General features: G+C 38.5%; 1 protein-coding gene across 3 annotated transcripts in view; it reads left to right on the top strand.

Annotated features, from left to right (window-relative positions):
* The window catches only part of RB1 (retinoblastoma 1), a 78,927-nt gene that overhangs the window by 279 nt on the left and 54,495 nt on the right, over positions 1-24,153 (top strand). For 2 of the 3 annotated variants that reach the window (XM_010583384.1, XM_010583383.1), the window contains exons 1-9: positions 10,047-10,339; positions 11,350-11,484; positions 13,354-13,392; positions 14,030-14,097; positions 15,635-15,745; positions 18,142-18,290; positions 19,027-19,104; positions 21,815-21,924; positions 22,847-22,924. In XM_010583384.1, the coding sequence (XP_010581686.1) occupies positions 10,233-10,339; positions 11,350-11,484; positions 13,354-13,392; positions 14,030-14,097; positions 15,635-15,745; positions 18,142-18,290; positions 19,027-19,104; positions 21,815-21,924; positions 22,847-22,924 (875 nt within the window). In that variant the 5' untranslated portion in view covers positions 10,047-10,232. Of the gene's footprint in view, positions 1-162; positions 281-9,236; positions 9,350-10,046; positions 10,340-11,349; positions 11,485-13,353; positions 13,393-14,029; positions 14,098-15,634; positions 15,746-18,141; positions 18,291-19,026; positions 19,105-21,814; positions 21,925-22,846; positions 22,925-24,153 lie in introns of those variants that run through there. The other variant, XM_010583382.1, reaches the window with a different exon arrangement.

Genomic DNA, 24,153 nt, shown 5'->3' with positions numbered 1-24,153 from the left:
GGGGTCGTTGTCATCCCGGGGGGGGTCGTTGTCACCCCCGGGGTGCCCCTTTGGCAGCTGTTGAGGTGGGTGGTGGGTAGTGGGTGTGCTGGGGGAGGAGGGGGAGGAGGGGGGGGTCCCCGCCGTTGTCGTCCCCGCCGTTGACATCTTCTCGTCCCTTAGGCTCGAAATCGGCGAAGCGGACTTCGTCGGGCTCTGCGATGCTCTGAAGGTGTCGGAGAGCGTGAGGGAGAAGGCGTGGAAGACGTACGAGAGCTTAACGGCTGCGGATGGAGCTCCGGTGAGTACCGGCTGCTTGGAAGTTGGATCTCCGTTCTGGGGTCTAGTCGCGTGCCCAAGCTGAAATATCAGCCCGTAACGTTGCCGGACTGGGGGCCAAGTGTCCTGCAGCCAAGGGTTGTGCGGTGTGGGTTTGTTTTTTCCAAGCACAGTTAGGCTGAAGTTGGAGGTTGCCACGTGCGCATCTATATAAACCGGTTTCTAGGTACCTCCCTTATTTTGTTAATGTTTTCCAGTAAAGGTACGGACACAAGAATTCTTTTAGGTTACTAATAAATTACACTAGAGAACAACACCGTGTCATCAGCTAATCCTTCAAGCTGCAGGTTGTTTCAAATATGTCTGAGTCGGCTTTATGCAGGTCATCTCGTCGTGTGTTTCTCTGTATTTCTTCCTGCTGTGTCCTTTTTTTATGAGGCTGCAGAAAGTGTCTGGAGATGACTATTGCAGAGAAATCTTAAACTTTTTTCCTACTGCATAATATTAATCTGTATGTACTTATCATACATGAGGTATTTCTGTTCAAAGTTAGTCATTGGGCATGTGTAAACAGAGTAAAATGTTATGCCCTTTCCTGATTTTTTTTTCCCCTTCTTCTCAGTGTATTACTGCTGTCTCAACAAGCTGACTCAGGGAACAGCTACAATACAATTAAATCACAACTAAAGCTTTGTTATACAGACCTGAATTAGATTCAGAATACCTCGTTGGGGTATTATTCCCACTGTGTGGGCTAGCATCCGTGTATTTGTTGCAACTTCTCCTTATTCTTCTGCAGCTTGAGCTGACATGCCGCAGCTATGCTGTCACTAGTAATACCTTGTTGTCTGTGGGTTTTAAACTGCAGTGTGTGTATACCAGCTCTTGATGCATTTGAGTTTCGCAACACAATACAGTAACAGTGTGGGAGAGAGACTGTGTACAGCTTTTTCAGTAACAGATACAATTTCTGGCCCTGGATATTCCCAGGGAACGTTCACTTAGAAGCATAGTCGAACTCCTCTATATGGACTAAAACAGAAGCAGTCAGTTCTATTGAGTGAAAAAAACAAGGCAGGTTTCAGTGTATTTCTGCAAGTTTCACTTGCAGGTGGAATTTTGTTTTCACTGATCATTACTTAGCAGTGGCCAGATAAGATACAGGGTGTTTGAAACCCTTCCTTTCAGCATCTGAAGGTGACCTGCCTCCTTTACCTGGCCAGAACATGGCAAGGACTAGATCTTCATTGTGACATACAGATAATATTTATTGTCTTGCAATTAAGGCCTATGCTAAGAGCTTTTCAGCATGTAGCAGAAAGTCTACATTACATTGTGGTTCAATCCAAGGCCTTTTCCTCAAACTTTTGGAGGTATCGGCAAGGTGTGGAAGTGAGGAAGCTGGCAAGCACGTGCCTCCGTGGGGCCCTGGCAGGCACTGGAGCTGCTACTTCTAGCTGAGACCAGTGCAGGCTTCACCTGAGTGTGAAGTCAAGCGAATTAACAACCTGGCCGATTGCTGCTGCTCTTTCTGAGTCAAGCTGTTATCGTGGGGAGCCCAGCTTCTCAGGGTGGCTCTGGTTCAGGTTGCAGGGACTCAGGAGGAGGCTGTATATAAATGCCCTCTCCTTTCTTCTCCTCTGGTAAAGGTAATGTGCTGGCAGGGCTGTCCCAGGGTTTGTCCTGCAAGCACCAGCTGCCTGTGTTTTAAACAACGTGGTTCAGTGCTAACCTGTTCAGTTCTGAACTGGAACAGAAGCTGCTTATGTAGCAGCTTTCTGTTCTCGAGCAAAAAGGGAAATAGCAGGACACCAGCTGAGACAAATACCTATCAGAACACTTCTGTTTAACCCTGTAGTTGGCTTGACTTGGGGAAGGTTAAATCATCAGGCCACCGATAGAAATAGAGGTAGCATCTAATGATCCCACTCTCAAGGCATTTACAGAGCATAAAGACCTGAAACCGTACTTTCCCTGGCACACTGGCCTTGTTCTTTGTGGTTGATCTCAGAATTGTGCCTGCCAAGCCTCTGAGGACGTAGAGGGGACTCACAGCGCTAACTAGGAAGCGGCGCGGCCCAGACAGAAGGTACTGTGGTAACTGGCAGAGATTTGGTGTGCAAATGTGGGCTTGGACCTAGTCTGAGCGCCTGCTCTATCCTTTCTCAGTGAATATTTAGTGAGTTAAAGGGAAAACATTTACTAGTACTCTCCTTTTTGGGTCACTTAGGGTACATGTAACCATGTGCAAAGAGACTCTGCAAACAAGGTATATGCAGCTTAAAAATACAAAGCAGTTATTTTTGGCGCATGCACACAAAAGATTGCTCCTAGCAATGTAGTGACCTATCAGCTGAAGTGTGCCTGCGCTTCAGTGAGACACCTAAAGAGTCTTTGCTGGCCAGGTAGGCATCAGTCAGGAGGAGAAAGCTTGGTGTCTGCTGCTCCCTGGAATGAATCCTCTGTACTATTACCCACTGAAGCCACTGGCACCACCAAAACTGGCTGATTTGCTGCTTTTTTTCCTTCAGCATGTCACACCTTTCCACACTGATATTTTTTGTTTTGAATCTTTGAGGTACCAGGGATCCCACTTCTGTCTGAAATGTCACCTTTCTTATCTTGCATAGCTCTGCACTGCAGCTTTTTTTCCAGTGCTCTCAACTTACCTGTTTCTGCAGCAATTTGAGTCAAGGATATACAGCTGCACCCTATCACAGCTGAACCCCTGTGAGAGGTGTGGAGGAAGGTGACAGGAGAGAGAGATGTGTGCATGATCTTCCTGGAAAATTGAGGCTGACTTGTAGCTGGAAAAACTAGACCTGCAGAGAGAGATTGTTCAAACCACTACGACTGTCTGTTAAATATGGTGGTAAAGTTTTCCTCTATGACAGCCAGAGTTTAATTACACTCTTCTACAATAAAATCATAACTTGAAATCTCTGAGACAAAACCCCAAACACTGGTTCCAGAAATGCTGTACTGAATCAACACTGTTGGTATACGGTGTAAAGGAAGGTACCCAATGCATGACCAGAAAGATGTTTTATTTTACATTCTTTTTGTATCTGGTGAACTCCCGCGCAAGTTTATTGTAAACATGGAAGTGTATATATAAATAAGAGCTGCTGCATTAGTGACATACAAAGGCTTTTGCTCTTTCTATCATATCTCTTGTTTACCAAACCAAGCTACCTAGATAAGCAAAATATTTGATTTAGAGTTGTAGTTTTTACCGTCTTAATTTCAAAACTCTTCTACACTGACAGTTGTTGACTTAGAAAATTGGCTCTGATGCTTGCTTCTCTTGTACTTGTTTTTTTTTTTTTATAACTGTCCTGAAATCTGTGTTATGAATCAATAGTGCCTGTAAACTCTAGATGGAGTAAATAGACTTAGTGGAATTACTGATGTGCTTTGGTGAGCAGCATGTGATTGTTGGTGTAAGAAAGACTAGGAGAGGTCCTGGAAGTCATACTAATACTGCTAGGAAAAGGTTCAGGACTTTGTTGTGTTCTGCTACTGTTTGTTTTGGTAAAGAACATCAAAATGAGAATCTGAAGTAGTATATTGGGTGATGTAAGCAGGAAAACGAAACTTGAGTGAATTGTTGCTTAATATATTGGAAAGAAGCAACATGAGGAGCAGATGACATGGTGACTAAATTGGAACCGAACTTCTGCAACAAAAATTAAAGTGGTTTAGGAAATTGATAGAAGTTGAAGTCTGCCAAGGACCTTGAGGCACAGGGTCTGGTGTGCTTCAGCCTCATCAACCCAACTTGCTGTAGGATGTGGTGCACGGGAAGGCGCTTTGTTTTTTGTTTGCTGTTCATAGCACTCTTTGGGAAATGTGGCCCACTGTTCTGCTGCTGCTGCTCAGACTCATGAATTCCTGAGTCATTTTTATCAAGTGTCTGTCTAACCCACTATTAAAAAATTCTGACGATAAAAGATCTGCAGTCTGCATAGTTAATCCTTCCTAGTTTAACTTTCTTTGCTCATGATTTTTTTTTTTCCCCCAAGTACTACGCTAATCTGTTTCTGTGTTATAATTCAAGCCAGTGGTGATTATTCTGTGCCCCATGGATGTGAGAATCTATTAATTGCTGCCTTACTTCCTGCCCCCCTGCCCCCCCCCGGCCAAGTCTCTAGCATCTGAAGATGTTTCTCTCATCTTTCCTTGTTTGTAATTGCTCATCTTACATTCTGAAATTATCTCTGACTAGTGGCTTACACTGGTATGCAGATACTGCAGAGCACTTGATTCACGTGAGAGTTGAACTGTGTTCTTAGTGAAGAAAACTTAAACGATGAACTGTAGCTAAAGTGGAGGAATGAAATAATGAGTTCTTAAATATATCAAGGTTGCTCTCTGTAGGCTGAAAAGTTAGTGATGAGCAGGTCATGTGTTCCCAATCCATAAAATTTCACATTTAAATTAAATCACTTCCTCTTGGTTGTAATTTCTGATGAAAAGGAAAACACTGTAGTTGGTAAACCACCTCATCCTCATGTTAAAAGGCACACAGAGGCTTCTTGCTTTTGTCAAAAGCATGAAACACATAGGAGCTAATAAAGTCTTTTCTGTCTGTAGAGCTTTGTTTCTTATTTATAGAACTGCAGCTAAACTGAACCTGAATCCACTGGAGCTTTGGGTGGATGAGCAAAATAACAGATATTTTAGGATCCTCTGTTATTAAACAAAAAACAAAGAGCTACTGAAAGTCCCGAAGCAAACATAAATCATCACCGTGGCCTCTTGCTGGTTGTATTCGGTATCTTAGTAGCAGGTGCATTGCATGTGTGTGTTGTGCCCTTGCACTTTAAAAGCACAGCTAACTGGCATACAGTTTCTTCTTTTACTCATCATCTGCCCATCCTGGGGAAAGACTGTTGTCCCCTCCGGTCTTGCTACATGCAAAAGAAGTGTAATGGGAAGTTTTCATATCAGAAGAACTGTTTTCATCAGTTCAATACTTTCTGTTGACTTCCATTACTTTTAGCTAGTGTTATGTTTGAATTTGATTTAATCTGTTGAGAACTAATAGTAATCTTCCATTCCAGACAACAGTGTTCAACAGAAAATTTAAAACCATTATTGCTAAAAAATGGAGGATCTAACTGTCGTTACGCAGAACTTCTTATATGCAGACAGTGGGTACAGTATTCACTTTCAGAATTTTTTTCCTAGGAAATTTTTCCTACAAGTCTTAATTCTGATCAGTTTTCTATTGTGAATGCTTCTTGATTCTTTTTCCCTGCCATCTTCCCCCCCTGTAATCATAAACATATCTGTGAATGTTTCTTGTACCATCTAGCTAGTTGTCTATATTGATTAGGACGTGGTGGCTGAGGTTTTGGTGAGCCAACAAATTCCACCTCTTCCCCTTCAAAAATCAGGTTTTTGCTATTTATGGTGTGACATCCTATATCCCATTTGATTCAAATACCCATCTGCGTTTGCATATTTCTCATGTATATTTCTCGTGACCTTCTTTTGCACAACATCATTTGAAGTTTCTATTCCTGGATCGCTTTCGTAGGCTGTCATCAAAACTGTTATCAGTGTTGGCAGAATAATAAACATCTCTAACTGCAAACTAGAGCTGAGACTTCCTGTGACCATCTCCTCGTGACTGGCTTAGCACCAGAGAACCTCTTGAGGTAGAGAACGGAAGTTATTTCTGTTACTGCCTTTAACACCTTGCAACATCTGGAAAGAAGAGAGGCAAGAATCGCGTTTCACAGTAGTTCAGTTTGATGAGCATTTTAAGCCTATGACTCCTCCAGGTTGTTTTCCCTAGAATTAGGCAAGCTGATGATCTGCTAAAAATAGATTAAATAGTAGTAATAGTAAGTCCAGAATGAGAGAGAATAGTTTGAAAGTGTTTATGAGAGTTTTAAATCTTTTCCTACAGAAACCTGTATTGATTCAACAGAACTGACCTACATTGCCCAAAGTTGCAGCACTGGTTCCCCAGAATCCTAAATTAAAAAAAGGAAGGAAATCTATGTAGACTATTAGGTGCTAAGTAATCTTTTAGTTAGCGATTGGTGGGCTTTGATTCACAGTAAGTTGAAATAAGATTGCTAGAAGTCATCTTATTGGAACTGGCAGCCAAGGACAAATGTCGAGCCGTTGTCCTGCCTGTTTTCTGTAGTGGTGCTGTATCAACAAAGATCTCGATTCAGACTGTGGTCAAGAAGAAAACCCTCAGAAACGAACTTCTGGCTGTGAATTTGTCTTGTGTCTATTCCCATGCCCTCAAGTCCATCTGGGATGAATCGTCTGGCTTTGGCTGTAAACAAACCGTTAATTTGTGTCATAGGATTGGCTCCCCTGGAGTTATGACACTGGCAAAATAGTTGAACGGGGTGATGCTGCTGCATTTTTGTTCTGCAGTCAGCATTAACTCATTTGTGTAGGAAAGAACTTGAAAACTGTTTGTGAGCTTTGGGAGAGAAGGGGTATGAAGAGGAGTCTGACTTGTCAGGAAGACCTCTTCTTAACTCTTCTCTTCTCCTACCCCGTGATGTTTATATTTTATGTGTTAAAGTCACTAAAATCTTCATGCATGGGTATGGGCAGATAGTCTTATTTTCCGAGGAAACCGCATTTGACCTGTGTCTTTGGGTGTTTTAACCAGCAGTAGCTGGTGGGATAGTCCCAGCCTGGTGTTCTTCATGTTTTCCTCTCCTCCGTCCCTGCCTCAGCTGATGTTAAGAGGCGGCATGCTCAGGTGCTGCTCACCTTTTCTTTGCTACTAGAAAAAAATCACAATCTATTTGTTTATCCTGGGTTCTGTGTAACTTTTGTGTTAGGCCAGCAGTCATCCAACATCTTCTGTCTGGTTGAGAAGGCGCCCAACACATCCTGTAACGCTAGCAGTGGATGTGGAGTTAGTCCTGATATTAGAGTTTGACTCACCGTAATGGTTTGAATCTAGTGGATTGACAGGCTGCTGTCTTGTTTAATGGTAGAAATAAATGAGTTGTAACTCCAAACCATGCTGGGTAAGGAGTTTAAAGATTGTTCTTGCAAAACCAGACCTCGTTCTTACCAGTTAAACCATTGCTGTAGCCTTCAAGCATTCATCCTCCCAGGGTAGAGCTAAGCTGCCTAGGAGAGCTGGGCTTGTTTGGGTAGGCAGCAAACCAGGAATGATTTCACCACTTTCCAGCACTCGGTCCTCCTGCCCTACGAGATGTTGCATTTACAGAACAACGTCATGGTGCGAATTTGCAGGAGCATGAAGTGAAGGGAACTTACTTATGAAACAAGGTCAGCCGACTCCAGTGGCAGTGGTGTCCTCGGTAAGCGAGTAGTCCTCCTTCTTCTTGGTAGCTCACTAGCTAGCCTTAACCTTCAAAATTCTTTACAATGCATCACAGACAGATGAATGCAGGAAAACAGACATCCCCATCCTACAGGACGTTTTTGTTCTTGTGTGCCTGGTAGCTTGTTGTACCTGTCAGCAAAGGATTGTTGAGACGGTGGGAGTGCATCTCTTGGCAAAGCCTTTCTTCTGTGCAAAACTCCCTTGAGAGCAATTATTTGCCTCACCTTTAGGTTGCTGGTGGTATACAATGGTACAGAAAACATCTAAAAACTGAGGGTTTCCAATAAAAAGAGACAGTGACTACTTGATATTAATATCCGTTCCTTTATGTATCATCAAATGCATCTCAGTCTGTTAATAGCTTCTTTCAAAATAATTTTCTGTTGTACAAGGTGTCATGATTTGTAGAAGCACTCAAATAGCAATGCAGAAAGAAAGTAGTAACATAAATAATGGACAGTTACCATGTTGTTGAAGGTGTCTGGTTACTTTAGCATTCAAGCCTGTACTATAACTCTTATCAATTGCACAAACCAATGAAACTTTTCTTTGGAGGAGGCCCTAGCCAGTCTTCGTGAAGGTATAAACACTGGTCCCAAGAAAGAAGCAGAGCAATTGCAAAAAAAAAAAATAAAAAAATTTTGACAGACTGCGGCCGTGGGCCTGGGTGGTGGTGGAGGTTTCTTTACAAGGATGCCAAATATCCAGAGAGTATTTTATGAGTTTGCTGGTTTAGGGGTCTTGCAGGGCAGCACCCACACCTAGTTCTGTCTTCAAAATAGCTTTGTTTCCAAAACCTGTGGTATACCTGCTTAAGTGTTTTTTTGTTTTTTTTGTTTTTTTTTTTCTTCCGTGCTTTTACAAAACATCACTCTTTAGAGGTTTTCCCTTGAGATGCTGTTTTGGTGGAGGGGTACCAGAGTTGTAACTGATGCCTGGCCGGCTCCAAGAGACTTGGTTGTGAACTGTCAAGGGTGAACTCCGCGTGGGTGGCACGTGTGTCATTGCGGGATGACTTTTTCTTGGCGAAGGATGATCGGTTACAGGTCGTACCTTACTCCTGAGCAGCAGAAGACAGACCTTAAGTGTAGATGTATGGTAGGAAAATGCCCAAAGGTGCTTGTTCCTATCATGGTTTGCTAAACAAAGAGATGGGTTTATGGTTCAGCTCTGATAAGTGGTTGAGACCTAGCTGGAGAATAAAGTTCATGAGTATTTATTGCCTGTCCTTGTAAGGATTTTATATTTCGTTCTTCTGGCTTCTCCCCTGATTCCTTAACCTTCAGTGTCTTGTTATGGTCAAATATAGTAACTTTAAAAAAACCCCACAACATGGCTTCTGCTTCGCATAAACGTTCCGTGGAACCAAAGCTATTTTGAGGCTTTGCTGAATTGTATGGGTAAAATTGATCTTGCACTCTTATTCCTAGAGTTTGAAGTGTTTGGTCTTTCATTTGTAACATAAAACTTGTAATGGTTTTCAGTTATCAAATAATTGGCTATCATAGTCAAATGTTTGCTTGAGGGTGTTTTGTTTTACTGTTTCTAATCTAGTTTGGACAAATTAATGCTTTCCATCTATTACCCACTTTTATTGCATAATAAAAATAAAACCTGTTTTCTCTTTTTCTAAAAGGCTTATAACAAAAAGAAAAAGGAAACATGGGGAGTCTGTATCTTTATTGTAGCAATTGATCTGGATGAAATGACATTCACTTTCACAGAGCTTCTGAAAAGTATAAGCATAAGGTAAGTGAATTGAAGCGTGTGAGTTTAGATTTCAATAATTAACTAGTCAACATTTTTTAAAAGAGAATGTTGTTAAAGCATTGTGAATCTTTACATATCAGGCTAGCTGATTTTAAAGTGAAGGCTACTTATGGGAATTCTCAATATTTCTGTAAACTAGGAGTCTTGCTATTGTATTTTAGCTGAGGGAGCAATGATACTTGTTTGATTCGACTGTGATTGGCTTTGATTGTATCACACAGCTGATTCTTGTTCTTTCTCAACCTAAAGTCTTCATCAATGTAAGTTGGTGTAAATTACACTTAAAATATTTTCCTTTCTTTCCCTGTATGAAGATTTTTCTATAAAACCTTTTTTCCAACATTAGGCCTGGGCTAAATCAAGAAGTGGAAAAAAATGTTCCTCTTCCAATAGTTTGCCAGCAGGCTGCTCTTTTTCAAACATTTTAATGGCAGTCTAGATGTTGTACTTTTGCACGTGCTTTTTGCTAAGGGATTGTTACTGTTATATTGTATATTCGCTAAGTTCATAATACAGAAGTTAAGATTATAGGACAATATCTGCTTTTAAGGTAAATGTAGGTGGCAGCAGCAATAGGCATACCTTGTGTTGGATTCATCTAAAAAAGAATTCCAGTGCCATCTGCCTAATAACTGTGCTGTGTGTCGAAAGCGTGTGCCTTTCAGTGCTCTAGAGCAGGAGGCTAAGGCAGGATGCTGGGCACGTCATGGCCGTAGCCCCAGAATATCCTTTTTCCTGGAAGTCGTCTGTTTTGACTGCACTTCTTCATGCCTCTTCTACCTTGCATCATGTCCCAGAGTAGCGGTCAGGTCCTGTGTTTCGACTTAATCTCTTTAGTCTTGATTGACTTGGAACCGCGTGGATGAAATCCAATTGCATTTGTGCAGCAACGTTCAGCGTGTTCCACCTGAGTACCGACCAACTTGTGCTGCAAACTGAAAGACACTTTTTCCCTTTGGGTTTCAAAGAGTAAGCTATTACTCTGCTGATTTTGATTTTAGCAATACTCAATTGCTTGTTAGCCCTGGGCTTTTTGTCAGCTATAAGGTCAAACTGGCAGAGATTTCTACCAGTCATCTTATCCTCGAGAGCCACACAGGTATATTGGAAACATTTTTCATTCCATGGTAGAAGAATTCCTAAATGAACTTCTGACTGCTTTTGTATTCTGTTTTTTAATCTGACAAGGATCAGAAAGTATTTCAGAATACTATATTCTGATAAAGGATCAAAATATATTTGATACAGTTGAAATAGCTGAATATAGTTGATAGCTTCCTCCTCATTAATTTTTAGCAATCTGCTCATTTTGCTTATGAACATAACAACAAGATGCTTTCTTGATGGCCATAATATTACACGGATGAGTAGGGAAAACTTTGGTCCCCTGTGTAATAATATTTCTAAAGGGTGGGCATGTCCTTGCCCCCAATAGCTGTTGCAAGACCTGAAATTCCATATAATTCAATGCATTCATCTCAGTTTTCATTCCTAGGTCTCTCTTTAGCATGGATGGAGCCAAGGTTTGTGTTCTTAGGGTAGGAAGAACATTTCTAAAGTAGAACTTTTAGGTAGAACAGAAGAGTCGAGATGTCTGTGTTGATTATTTGTGGTTTTACTGGCAGAGCACAGAAGAAAGATGTGTCTAGTTCGCAAATTCTGACTTCCAAAGATAGTGCTAGCCAAGAAAATTCTCTTTCTGTAGTAGAGCCCATATTGTGAGATGCCTCTGCTACCCAGTTGAACAGTATTCCTACATCTGGAAAGTGTAAAGGTGGGGCTTGAGGTAAACAAGTAGTTTTTCCAAGTCAAGGTTCTCAGTCACTGCTAGTTGTAGTAAGAATACTGTAGTGAAGTAAGGCAATGGGGTTTGGTGGGGTTATTTGTTGTTTTGTGGTTTTTTTTTTTTTTTTAAGAGCTGTTTCAAAATACTCATTCTCAGAGTTATGATAACCTGTCATCCTTTTCCTTTTTTTCAGTGTATGCACATTTTTTCAGTTTCTGAAAGAGGTGGATGTTAACATGGATACTGTAAGCACTAAAGTTGATAGCACTGTATCGAGGCTGAAAAAGAAATATGATGTATTACTTGCACTATACCACAAGTTTGAAAGGTAATGTAGGTTTTTCATTTGAAATTATTAATTCTTTATGGCTGTCAACATTTAAGTATTTAGATTTTTCAAACTGTATGTTAGAAGAGCCCATTTAAACTCTGTGCGCTAATATTTACAGAACAGTGAAATGGAACTGTATACGTGCATTGAATAAACACATCTTACATTTTACTCCGTAACTATTACAATGCTTTGTTAAACAATCCCCTTGTTGCAGTACAAACAATAGTAAGAGTAGCATGACAAATGGTTGCTAGTCCCTTCATTAAGCTTTTTACAGATATAAAGAGGATTGTTTTACTATCTAATATTTTTTATTTAATGGACTTTCCATTTCTACCTGCACACCCCATCCCAAATCCTCATCCAAGAGGTTCTTTCTCAGGAACTCTGGAAAGGAAAAAAAGCACAAATAAGATAGTTTCGCTATCCCGGATCTGGAACTGAAGGCTGTTTGTTCCCGTGCCTAGGGGCATTGCAGAGCCTGCTCTATTAGCAATTCTCACTTGTAATCAAGGTGAACCTTCCCAAGTGGTTTAGCTGACCATAGAATGAAAATCGAGGGGCATTCTCTTTGTACAGAATAAGTTGAGTGTGCTTATGGCAGAGTGCCGAGAGCTTTCTGTATGTAACTTGAAAATCAGGAGATTCTCAAATGGATGCTGTTTTGAGTTGCCGTTACTCCAAGGTGGTAAGCTGCTGCACTTTATGCTTTAACATGAAGACAGAGATGATAAAGGTTTTTGATGCTTTTACAGGCTAGAATGTGCTAGCACAGATGCATATTGGCAAGATCTGATATCCTCTGCGGCAATTTGTAATCCATCTGTGAAATTCTCTGTAGCATATATCAGTAGAAAACTGTTTCATGTTATTAAACATTGAAGCATCATTCCATGTTACTTGTATTATTTGATACCGTTGCTTCAGAACACTGGTATTTTCATCTACAGGAATCTGAGCCACTGTAATGTTTTGCCTCCCAGACCACAAAAGGCTCTCCAATATCCCTTAAATGACCCTTGAAAGGGGTAGCAGGTCACCCCTTGGTAGTTTATATAATCAAGGCATAAATGTGATTTAAGTTTTATTTGTCTTTTCAAAGTCCAATCGATCACACTTACTGTTATCCTGGGTAACGTGTATATCACAATATTTTTGTAAAGTTTATAGTTGCCTTAAAGGTATGAAGTTCTATGAAAGTTGTAAATAATTTGTTTTTACTAATTGCAAGGCTTTTCTGGGCTATAAAAGTGTCATTGCAGATTTACACAGGCATGTTTTCGTTTTTGTCCCTCCTCTAACTCTTCTTCACTTGCTTACTTTTTTGAAACTTGAATTGCAGTAACAATCTTTTTCAAACAGGATTTGAAAGATTTTTTGTTTTGTTTTTGAATAAACTGAATTTATTTCTTGGAATGACATGTACTTAGAAAAATTAGGAAGCAACATTACGCCACAAGGCTTGCAGTGACACTGCAGAAATAGTAAAGGTTTTAAAATGCCCTTTTGTAGAGTGTTCTGTGCAGCTGTAGCACATACTTTGCTGTGTTTTACAAGCCACTGAGTAACAACGTACATACAAATCTTTTTCTGGAAGAAAACAATAACAGATGTTGTTATACCAAATTAAAATTGTTTTGCTGTTTAAGCTTTGACATAAGCATGCAAGCAACAGCATTGTTTCAGCTCTGGCAGGGCTGTAGTTGGTGTGTTGTTAATCTGTTCTCCAAGAGTCAGCGTTTGTTTAAAGTTAGAATAATGTTTTGTGAACTGGCATGTTTTTTACTACATTCAAGTCAAAGATATCGCATGGTTTGTTTTCAGAAAAGTGTTTAAAAATAAGAATTTATTTTTATTTTCTAGGACTTGTGGCCTTATTTATCTGGAACAACCTAGTAGTGAGTAAGTTTGATTTTCCTAAATTGCGTTTGTCAAGATAAGATGTAAAACGTGCCAGCATTTTATCTTTTAACCCATTAAGATTGACCTAAGTCATAGTATGTCATGTGTTTAATTTAGATTTAGTGGGGACTTTGAATTTTAGTGAGATGATGAGAGCCGCAGAAGTGATATGTATTTGATCAGTTCCTCCATGAAGGATCACCACCCGATGGCGGGTGTCTCAGCATGGTGGAAACGAACATTTGGAGAGTAACAACAAATGAGTGGATGAAAAGATGCCTTAGCAACTCCCAAATGAGCTTGAGTTCATGCTGTGACTGGAGAATAGGGCATTAGTCAAAGGCACAAGAGAGAAAACAGCTTGTAACAGTTAAGTGAATTATCTACATTCACTTTCTTTTCTGAGGGCAATACAGATATTTCCTGATGCTTGAATGGCTTTACAGAGACTTAATTTTTTTTTTTAAATGTGTAGTCATAATTATGTAGGGAATGGAATGAGATTGCTAATAAACTATATGGGAAATGTTGCATGTTGTCTTAAATTGTTCTATAGACTGAAGCACGTTTTCAGAAATTATGGCTTAAATTATTACAGAGCTGTTAATGCAAAGTCTTTATTTTTGTGTCTCTACAGGATTTCTGCTGAACTCAGTTCTGTATTAGTCCTAAAAAATTACTGGATTACTTTTTTGCTGGCAAAAGGTGGGTTTTGGTTAAAAGACAGTTATTTTAATGAATAGTGTTGAAGTGAGTTTATGGCTTTGTTTTACATGTCCAGTATGAGACTAGCATCCGCATTACAAATACGCATAGTACAGGGCCAGAATGTTTTGATTGTGTGGCTTTTTTAACTACTCAGTAATACTCCTTTTTATGCAATTTGGCTACTCTTTTAATGGTATTACTTCCTGTATGTAAATATTTATACTCTTAAACTTGCTAAGATTTTCTTACTTTAAAGGTTGGTATTCTCTCTTTGAGTCTATTCTGAGGTGCTTTATAGTCTGCCAGTATTTTAATAATGGATGCTTACCTCGAAAGACTGGCAGATTTTTTTTAAATAGGCTTATATATATTGTAAATATATATGAAATACATAAATGAATAAAATAAATTTAATTATAAGATAAGTCCCTGAAATTGTCCTTTGAATGCTATGATTCTTCCTTGAAAAGGCAGAAGTTCCAGTTAAAGCTGAGTGATGAAACAATTAGAGTAGTCCATGCAGTCCTGTCAATGACACTACAAATGTACTACTCCTACAAAAAGGAATGAATCATGTATCTTAATTGCTGCTTACTCCAGGTCTGTTATCAGTGAAGTGTACACATCTCTGCCATCGAAACTGGTCTTGGATCTGCTGAGTTTTGTGGAGCTTTTTCACGAGAATTCTCCAAGCAGCATAAGCATAAAGCAAAACCCACGAAGTTTTTCTAGCCTGCCTTTTCATTGAGAATAAGGAAAGCAAAATTGACCAGCAAATAGTTGAAGCCACAGGAGAGCCTGGGTGATGCTTGCTGATTATGATAGAAAATAGTACAAAAATTGCACATGTAAATAGAACATAAGTAGTGGTCTGTAGCTGTTTTGAATCGTTCTCGGCTTTCCCAATTTTTCGTGGCGATGCCTGCCATCTTGGAATGGCTGTCAGTCTTCTCTGGCATATGAATCATAATTTGGGAACAGCTGGAATAATGTAGTTTTAAAAGTGCTCTTAGTGCTAATATTTGTGTAACTTTTAAGTCATTTCATATAAATTAAATTTGACAGGCTGAGCACACAGTGTGATAGCATGTTTTGAATTTCTCTTCGCTATATACCAGCAACTCCTGCTTTCTGAATACTTAGCAGCTTTCACAAAGCTTGTGTGAGACCACAGAAAAGAAAGTGAGGAAGAATTGCACAGAAAGAAGAGGTTCATGTAGGTAAAACAGTCTACACAGTTACTCCACTGTAGTAAAATGAAAAAGAAATCAGGAAGGAGCACTGAGATGTCAGACTTTTGTGCAGAGTAAACTTATTTATACGTATGCTATCTCTAAAGCAACAAACGTCTTAAGAACTGCGAGTTTTAAAATAATAGCCTTTAAAGAACACTAGCATCCTGTCTGATGCTTTCTGGATTCTAGTTGTCGTGTTTTATTAAATGAACTTCCAAGTCTTTATTTTTTCAAAATTACTTCCAAAACTATGTCAAACATCTCACAAAGGTTTTCTTTACCTTTTTAAACGTTTGCAGGTAAAGTGTTGCAAGTGGAAGATGACCTGGTGATTTCTTTCCAGTTGTTGCTGTGTGTCTTAGATTATTTTATCAAACTGTCACCTCCTGCTATGCTCAAGGAACCATACAGTAAGGATTTTAGTATTTTTGTTCACTAAAGTAGAAAGTAAATTGGTTTAAATTTCTAGTAGTCATGCTAACGTTCATAATTAACATAATAAAACTTCTTAAACTTATTAAAATGGATTTTTTTGATGTTTTAGTTGAATTTGGATGATAGTGAACTTGAATGAAATAATCTGAATGTGGCAGTGTATTTAATATAATTCTTTTTTTTTTTCTTTTTTTTTTTTTTTCCTACGACCCATTTGCTATGTCCTCTGCCCATACAAGTTGTTCAGGGGCTTGTTAAAACAGCAGTTTTACTTTGGTAAAAGAATTTAGGTTCTGGGTAGATGATGACTGAGAACTATTAATTTAGGTTTGCTTTGACTTGCAAAAGGAAAAGATGGTGCTCTGACTCAGTTATTTCTTTGACATACAACACTATGATGACAACAGAAATGTACAAGATACTGGACTATACAGACATTTAAAAGAAATATACGTTGGATCGACAACCTAATTGCAGTGGTAGCTCAAAATAAAACGGTAGAGGTAAAATGTAGATAGCTTTGCTTTTATTACATCCCTCTTATTATTAGCTAGTGGCTCTTCTTTATTTTAAGTAAAAATATAATGGGTCTTCACTATAGAAACTTCTGTTCAGCAGTAACTTTTTGTACCTTCAGTTTTTATCCCTCAGACCTGGAAAACCTCACCAAAAAGGCAGAGAAAGCAAACACTTACTGTAACTTTGAAAGACAAAATTCTATTTTTGTTCAATGTTTTCTTCTGCAAGCTATGGGATTGATATACTAAAGTATTTCGAGCCACAGTACATCGAAAACAATTTTTTGATACTAACTAGGTTTATCCTCTGCTGGGTTTGGATGTGAGACTAGTATTTACAGCCTAAATCTACTGCTTTAGTTCTTTGTTTCACAACTGAATACCTGCTTGTGTTACAGTGTGATAGAACAGATGATGTATTCCCTGCTATATTCTTTAAATTCCATGTTTTGGAAGATATTTATCTGACCTAGTAATTATTTGTTGCAGGTAAGAACAAATAACCTGTGTTTTTGTGCCAAAACTTACTCACTTTTATTCTAATGCCAATGCAAGTAAAGGGTGGGAAAGGATGGGCTTGTGCCAAGCAAATCCCTGCCCTCTTCCAGTACTATTTTGAATTTAAATTTGTTGATTGTAGTAGGATAGATACATGCTACTGGTTATTTCAGGTGTTATAAAGCCATAGCTGGCTTAAATGAACATCTCTTTCCAAGAACACTGAATTGAAACAACCTGGTTTTGAACTCTGTTCACGCTGATGTATATTTTTTTTTTAATGAGACTATGAAGAGTAGGAGCTCATTATTGGAAACAGTTTGGTCCTGTGGATTGTATCTTGAAAAGAAACGCTGCTGTTTCAGGCTAAATTGCAAATATGGGTATTACTGTCCTAAGTGTAAACCATTTGATTTCTAACTTGAAGCTGTGTGATACACGCAGGTGTTGTATAAACTGTTACACAGCGCTTCATTCTTTTAGGAAATAACACAATGCATTGTTCAAATCCTCGTGACCAAGAGGCTTCACATTGTGCTAAATGATGTCAGGCTTTATGATCTGACTAAGGCTGAGGGGATTAAGATGCAGCCACCCAAGCAGTGTAGTTTTTCAGATTTTCTCAGAACAGTTATCAAATACAAATGAAGTTACAAATGAGACCAGCATGCTGATTAGAGTATCAGTTTTAAACCAACAATATTTAATGGTATTAATGTATGTTATTAATATAACTCATGTATTTCAAGCTGACAATATTGAAGCCACCTACTTTGAGCTTAACAAAATGAAACATGTTTACCTCACTGAATTAAGGTCTTTTTTCATATCTTCTTTGAGGTGAACTAGTTTTTTTTGTACTTTTTTGCCTGAAAGTATTTGGGGAAAGGAGGAATCCCCTGCAGAAACATATTCCAGGTTCCTACCAGCACTTAAGCCTTCTATGACTTCATTAACCTTCAGACACATAGAGTAAAGTTACTCTTTCGGCTCCTTGTTTCACACTTCTGTAAAAACAGAAAAAATAGTTATTCATCTGTGAAAAGATAAGGCTTTCTTAGCTTTGCAAAACAGATGCTTATTCAAAGCTACTTACAGAAAGTGCTATTACATTCTGTGTTGAATAGCTTTTTAAAAGCAAAATGTCCAAATACTGAGGCAGAAATTTAAAAATTAGTTTTCTTTTTATATGTTTCTGTAATGATGTTTTTTCACGCAGCTGAACAGATGAAAAGGGAAATATTTAAGAAGAGGACCTGAAAAAACAGAATTTAAATCTCTTTAGGTTTAAAAATTTAAATCTCTTCTTTCTTAAGAAGACTCTAACCTTGTTGTTGTTCTGACTATCTTTCCAGAGTCTGCTGTGACTGCAGTGACTGTTAATGGTTCAGCTCGAACTCCAAGAAGAGGTCAGAACAGGAATACACGTACTTCAAAGCAAATTGATACCGATACAAAAGTTATTGAAGTCCTTTGTAAAGAGCATGATTGTAATTTAGATGAGGTAATGCCTGTGTTTTAAAGTCTGTTAGATCTTGCTGCTAAACCCCATCTGGAATATGCATCTATTTAAATGGTCGTCTTAAATCTCAATAGTTGTGCTTGCTTAACTATTTCCTCAAGTGGAGTAATGAAGGTATTCTACCATTCTGTAGTTTCTCTAGTAGGTAATTTAAAAACCCCAACAAAACCCTTTGGTATGGGTGATAACTTCGCCAGGGAAACTGAAGCATGAAGAATGCAGTACGAAGTTACACGCTGATCACGGCGTGTAGCGTGTGGACACAAGGCTGTTCTGATGGGGTTTCACAGCTGCATCCCATGATGAGAAAACATACACAACAAGCGCATTGCTTCTGTGTGGGATCTTAAAGATCCCATTCCCCTTTTCCTACGCTATTAAATCTATTCCTGTCTAAAAAGGACTGGGTTTGGGGTTTGGTTGTTTTTTTTTTTTTTTTGAATATCCAAGCAGGTGATGGAAGTAGAAATACAAGAGGGCTGGGAAGAGTGCCGTTCTTTCCCAGTTTAGTCGTTTAATATTCCAGAATGGATTGTGTGTTGCATGCTTACATATCACTACATTTTGGATATGTAGACAATTTCATTTTTGCTTTCTTGAAAACAAAACACAGTGCATTACAGAAACATCTCATTTAGTTTCCTGTTAAAGATGTGAAAGGAGTGTATGCATGGCTGCCTCTGTATATTGCTAATGTTATGTTTTTTCTTTTTTTTAGGTCAAAAATGTGTATTTCACAAGCTTTATTCCTTTCTTGAATTCTATTGGTATTGTAGCTTCAAATGGACTACCAGAGGTAATTTAAGACAGTTCAACAACAGTGCTTTACTTCATGCCAAATTACTTATGAATCTCTTTACGCACTGATGAAGTTCTAAGAGGTTCTTCTAAAATCATCTAGCAAAATGTATTGTTTTTCAGGAATGTGGCTTAGCAGGGATTCCAGTATTCATGGAGTATATTTAGCTTTTACATTTGAATTTAATAAATTAATTTCCTGAGGCTGAACCAGTGCTTTTGCTCAAAGCAAAACATGGCGTAAAAGTTGCATATCCACGATCTTAGCGAGGCCATTAATCTAAAATACAACTATTACAGTATGAAGTCTCTGAAGTCAGTCTATAAGTGCATACAGTCTTAAATTACACAGCTTAATTTAAATATAATTGAGACATGTTACTGTAGTCATGTTGGAGAGATACCCAAAAGATTAGGCTCAGTTTCACCACTGGCAGAGTCTGGACTGCTGTGTCCGTGCAGAATTACTTTCATCTTACTGAGCTGTAGCCTGGATGCGGCAGACTACCTCTATGCAATCACATGCAAGAGTGTGCCCGGCCTTAGTAGGTAACTTCTTGCAATGTATTTACATCCATCATTCTTAAAAGAGTAGGTTTAGCTGTGAGAAACCAATGGATGTGGTAACCTGAAAATAAGCAGCTCTGAAGGTTATCAGACTGAAGGTCTGCAAGATTCAGCCCAAGTGTATGTTCTGTTTGGTTTCATAGTGTGTTGGGTGGGGGACAAAATACAAGACCCACTAAAGATCTTAATTTCTTCCAAAATGAATTTCAGGGTATCAGCAGTGTGTTTAGACTTTATTTTAAATTATGGCTATATGTAGTTGGGAAGTCCTGTATGAACTTCTAGGCAAAGGTCATTATACAGCTTATCCTCAGATCAGTGAGGGTTCTTATCCAAGGCTGCTCAATTTAAGCATAGTATCAAAATTACTGGTCTAAGAAATTTCTTGCTGGTGAAAATTGTATGAAGTGATGCATTTGAGGAAAAATCCAGTCACACGATCCTTGCTTCTGAAACTTGAGTGCCTGAGGGGACGTTCTGAAACAAAGCAGAAAGTTACAGCTATATTTCAGAGGCAGTTAGTTCATGTATGTAATCCAACTAACCATCAGTCCTAGCTGAGATCATCAGTACAATATCTAGTAATATGGGACATTTAAATTGACTTTAATTTTCCTAAAAAAACCACTGAGCTTTCGATAAATTTTAACGTTGTTTCCAAAACAAGAAAAGCTTTTGGGCGCTTTTTTTTTTTTGTGGTATTTTTGTGGCTTTGTAATGTTGGTATTTCAGTTGTCTTCACTGTGTGTTTGATGGTCAGGTTTTATGAACTGATGAATAGATTGATTCAGAACTCTTCTTTTTGGCTGAAGGTTTCTTCCCGGTTAGCCCAGTGCAGCCATTTTATTTAAGAGCTGCTGGTTTTTGCAGTGAGAATCTGAAGTTTCTAGATATTTATGAAATACTGAAATATTTTAGACAAAAAGAACACATAAGCCATTAGGAAGATAATGAACTTCTAAAATGAAACAAATAAAGCGACAATAGGAATCTAAAGATAATCTTTGTTTTAATAGTTGTAATCTCCAAAAGTTTTAACCATGAGATCAGGTTAGAGTAAATTAATTTGGCAAAGGTAAAAGAAGAGGATGAGGAGCAAAGCTGCATGGGAGTTATTTGCAGCTTGCTTTTTCCTGAGGCTGGGAGGAGACTAATTTGGGTTCATATGCACTGTTGCGTGTTTTTGTAGCAGCAGTTTGCTAGAGCACAGCATCATTTAGTATGTTTAAGGGGTCAGGGAACAGATAATTGAGGTAACTGCCTACTTCTGCCAGAGCACAGCAGCAGGTTTGAAGTTGAGGCTGGTATCTGGCCCCAATGAAAAAATTCCAGACTTTGACTTAGTTAGTCACTCAAAATAAAAAAAACACAAAACCAAACAAAAAGCCAAACAACCCTCCCCCAAAACAAAAACAAAAACAAAAACAACAAAACACAAAACCAAACTAAACAACAGAAAACCAACACAAACTTTTCCATGCAAAATGAAGTCATATTAATATGGGATCTAATCAACTAAGAACTTTTAACAGTAATTTAAAAAACAACAATGTAGATAGGAAATAATGGTCTATGTTTTTGTAGAAATAGGCATATCTCTTAAAAACTACACTACTACAAATATTAATATGGAATGGGGAAACTCTTCTTGCACTCAGAACAAGAGGGTTTGAGTTTGGGTCTTGGCCTTCATCTCCAAACCAGCAGAGACAGGGACCTAGCGGATTGTCTGGCAGGTGTCTAAGAACACTCATGGTATATTTCCTGCTCTTAGAGACACTTTTGTCTTCTGGAAGGGAAGATTTGAAAGGCTGGAAACATTAGTTTGATTTGCAGGTCTATGTCTCCCACTCAGGCTATTTTTAGCTCTTTTACAGTGTCAGGACCTACATTTCTTCAAAAAAGTCTCATGATCTTGTATTGTTTTCTCTTCTAAAAGATTATCTTTGTGCATGAGAACGATAATTTTCCTCTGGGTATGTTTCAGCTATTTGCATAAGAATAGACTTTGTGAGCTCCAAGGTTATTCTCTTAGCATTTCAGCATTGTATTCATGAGGTAGGACTAGCTTATATTATTCAGTAAACTGTCCAACTTGTTCCTATAAAATAAAGGGTTTTTTCAATTTTTTTTTTTTTGAGGTTGAGGTTCTCTCAAAACAGTATGATGAGCTCTATCACAACAACAAAGATATAGACGCAAGATTATTTCTGGATCACGATGAAACCCTACAGCCTGATGTCATAGCATGGTAATATTTCCATTTACTGTTTTCATTTTATAATAGAAAATGTGAACTTGTTTTGATTTCTCCCTTTGCCCCCCTGCTGTGTGTTCTAAATGGAGATCTCTTTATCCTGGTTATCTCCTAGGTTTGTAGTTCAGCTAAGATGTTTCTGGCAACCCCACCCTTGCTTTATGTTATAGCTTAAATTAAAATTAGAAAATGTATGAATGTGACTCAAAATGATTTGGAAGCTCTACTCTAATTCTTACTCTGGGGCCAGCTGGCACAGAATGGCTTGGGTCCTCGCTGTCCAGCTCCTCCTCCCTAAAACCGGCTGGTGGCATTTGGAAGCTGCCTGCTGGGAATGGTCCTCAGGCCATTCTGACTTCTGACCTGTAGCCACACATTGTTTGGGGAACGGTAGCGTGCATGGGACAGAAATACACCATGGGTGGTTTAGCAGAATAAACAGTTGAGTACCAGTGGCCAGGCACGTTCCCTGGTGCTGTTCAGTAATGTAGATGTAGTTGAATTCTTTGTCATACTCTAGAATTCCAGTGGTTCCTGGCAATTCCACAGCTTTACCTAATGCGAGATCACGATGTGAGTCTGTGACTTTATCTATGCTAGAAAAATACATATGTTTAAAATTGGATTAAAATGGACCTAGTACCAGCTTCATATAAATGAAGTGGCTATAAATAAAATTCTAGAGAAATAATGAAGTTGGAAGGGAACTTTGGAGTTTGTCTAGTCCAACATTATGCTCAAAGAAGATCTACTTGGCAATGTAAATTACATTGTTCCAACAACTGGAGTGATTGGACATCTAGATCTTCTAAAAATCTGTTCCACAGTATTTTTCTGTAGATTAATAAGTCTTTATAGAAAGCATTCTTTTTTGAATTACATTAGTACTTCATAAGTTTGTTTTCCATTTCTGTAGCTCACAGTTGGAGAGGACACCAATAAAAAACAATCCAGATGAGGAACTTAATGTTATACTTCCACAGACTCCCGTTCGGTATGAGTTTTTCTTTTAAACTGTGTTCTTTTGTGTAATATCTGAACTAGAAATATTCATCTTTAGAGTAGTTGTTTTAATTTTAAAGCAGCTGTTTTGTTTGTCGTAAAACATACCGTAGTTGTGGTCACTAATGAGCAGTGAGCATATGCTGAGGGGTGCTTAGCGCCCTCAGTTCCTGGTGAAGTTGTTGGAAAACAGAGAAAAAGCTTTTTACTGACTTGTCTTAAGAAGTGCAAGATGTCTGTTAAATAAATTACTGTATTTGTTCTTGTGAGAATACAACTTCATACTTCCATGGCGGTACTTTTGTCTGCTATACTTCCATCTTCCTTTCCCATCTTTAATCTAGCTCTGTATCTTCTGGCCTCCTTTCCTGATACCAAATTGTACATGCACACGTTTCTTCTCCCATGATCTTTTTCCTCATAGTATTGGTTTTTTCTGTATGGGAAGGTTAACATTTCAGAGTACCAACTTTTTTTTTTCCTGTATTGGGAAGATGAACACTTTGGAGTGCCAACATGTTTTGGTCTACCAGGAAAATGGACAGATGTGGTAGAAATGTGGTATTAATTGGAGATTGTTTCATCTACAATCAAATGCAGAAAAACTGCAAGCTTGAATTCAGTTAACCAAAGGAAAGGAGATTTGCATGTATCGTTTTTCCCTTGTGCCACGTAGTTTTTTGACAAAATCAGTATGTTTTTGCCTAATGGTGCTTAGAAATTTCTGGACACTTAAGAACCAACCAGCTGTGTCACTGCAATGCCATGTGCTGTGTGGACAAACAGAAGTGTTTGTGCAGGCAGTCATTCTTAAGGTCTCAGGTTTAATAAAATTGGACAGTGAAGTTCTTGTTCCATGCTTGCTGTATAAATGCCTTTCATTTTAGCATGCTGTAGAGATAAGTGAAAATATTGTACCCTTAATTGTTACTTCAGTTTTCTCAAAAGAGTAAAATTATTTTTTTTTTAATCAAAAATACTTCTACAGTGTTATATGCTTGTAGGCTTGTGCATCCACTATAAATCTACAAAATGCCACCTGCAGAAACTAATTGTTTTCTAGCCAGCAGAGCAAAAAGGTTCTGAAAAGCTTCTTCATAAAAATAATAAAAGGAGACATGCAGCTGGAAGAGATATTGATCAGTATATGAAAGAACTTTTAATCGCCTGTGACTACAAAAGGTTTTATTTGATTGCCTTAGTGGTCCCTTTTAGTCTTAT

The sequence above is a fragment of the Haliaeetus leucocephalus genome, unplaced genomic scaffold, assembly GCF_000737465.1.
Source record: "Haliaeetus leucocephalus isolate CR32 unplaced genomic scaffold, Haliaeetus_leucocephalus-4.0 Scaffold897, whole genome shotgun sequence".
NCBI classification, from domain to species: domain Eukaryota; kingdom Metazoa; phylum Chordata; class Aves; order Accipitriformes; family Accipitridae; genus Haliaeetus; species Haliaeetus leucocephalus.
This window is presented reverse-complemented; position numbering and strand designations above follow the sequence as displayed.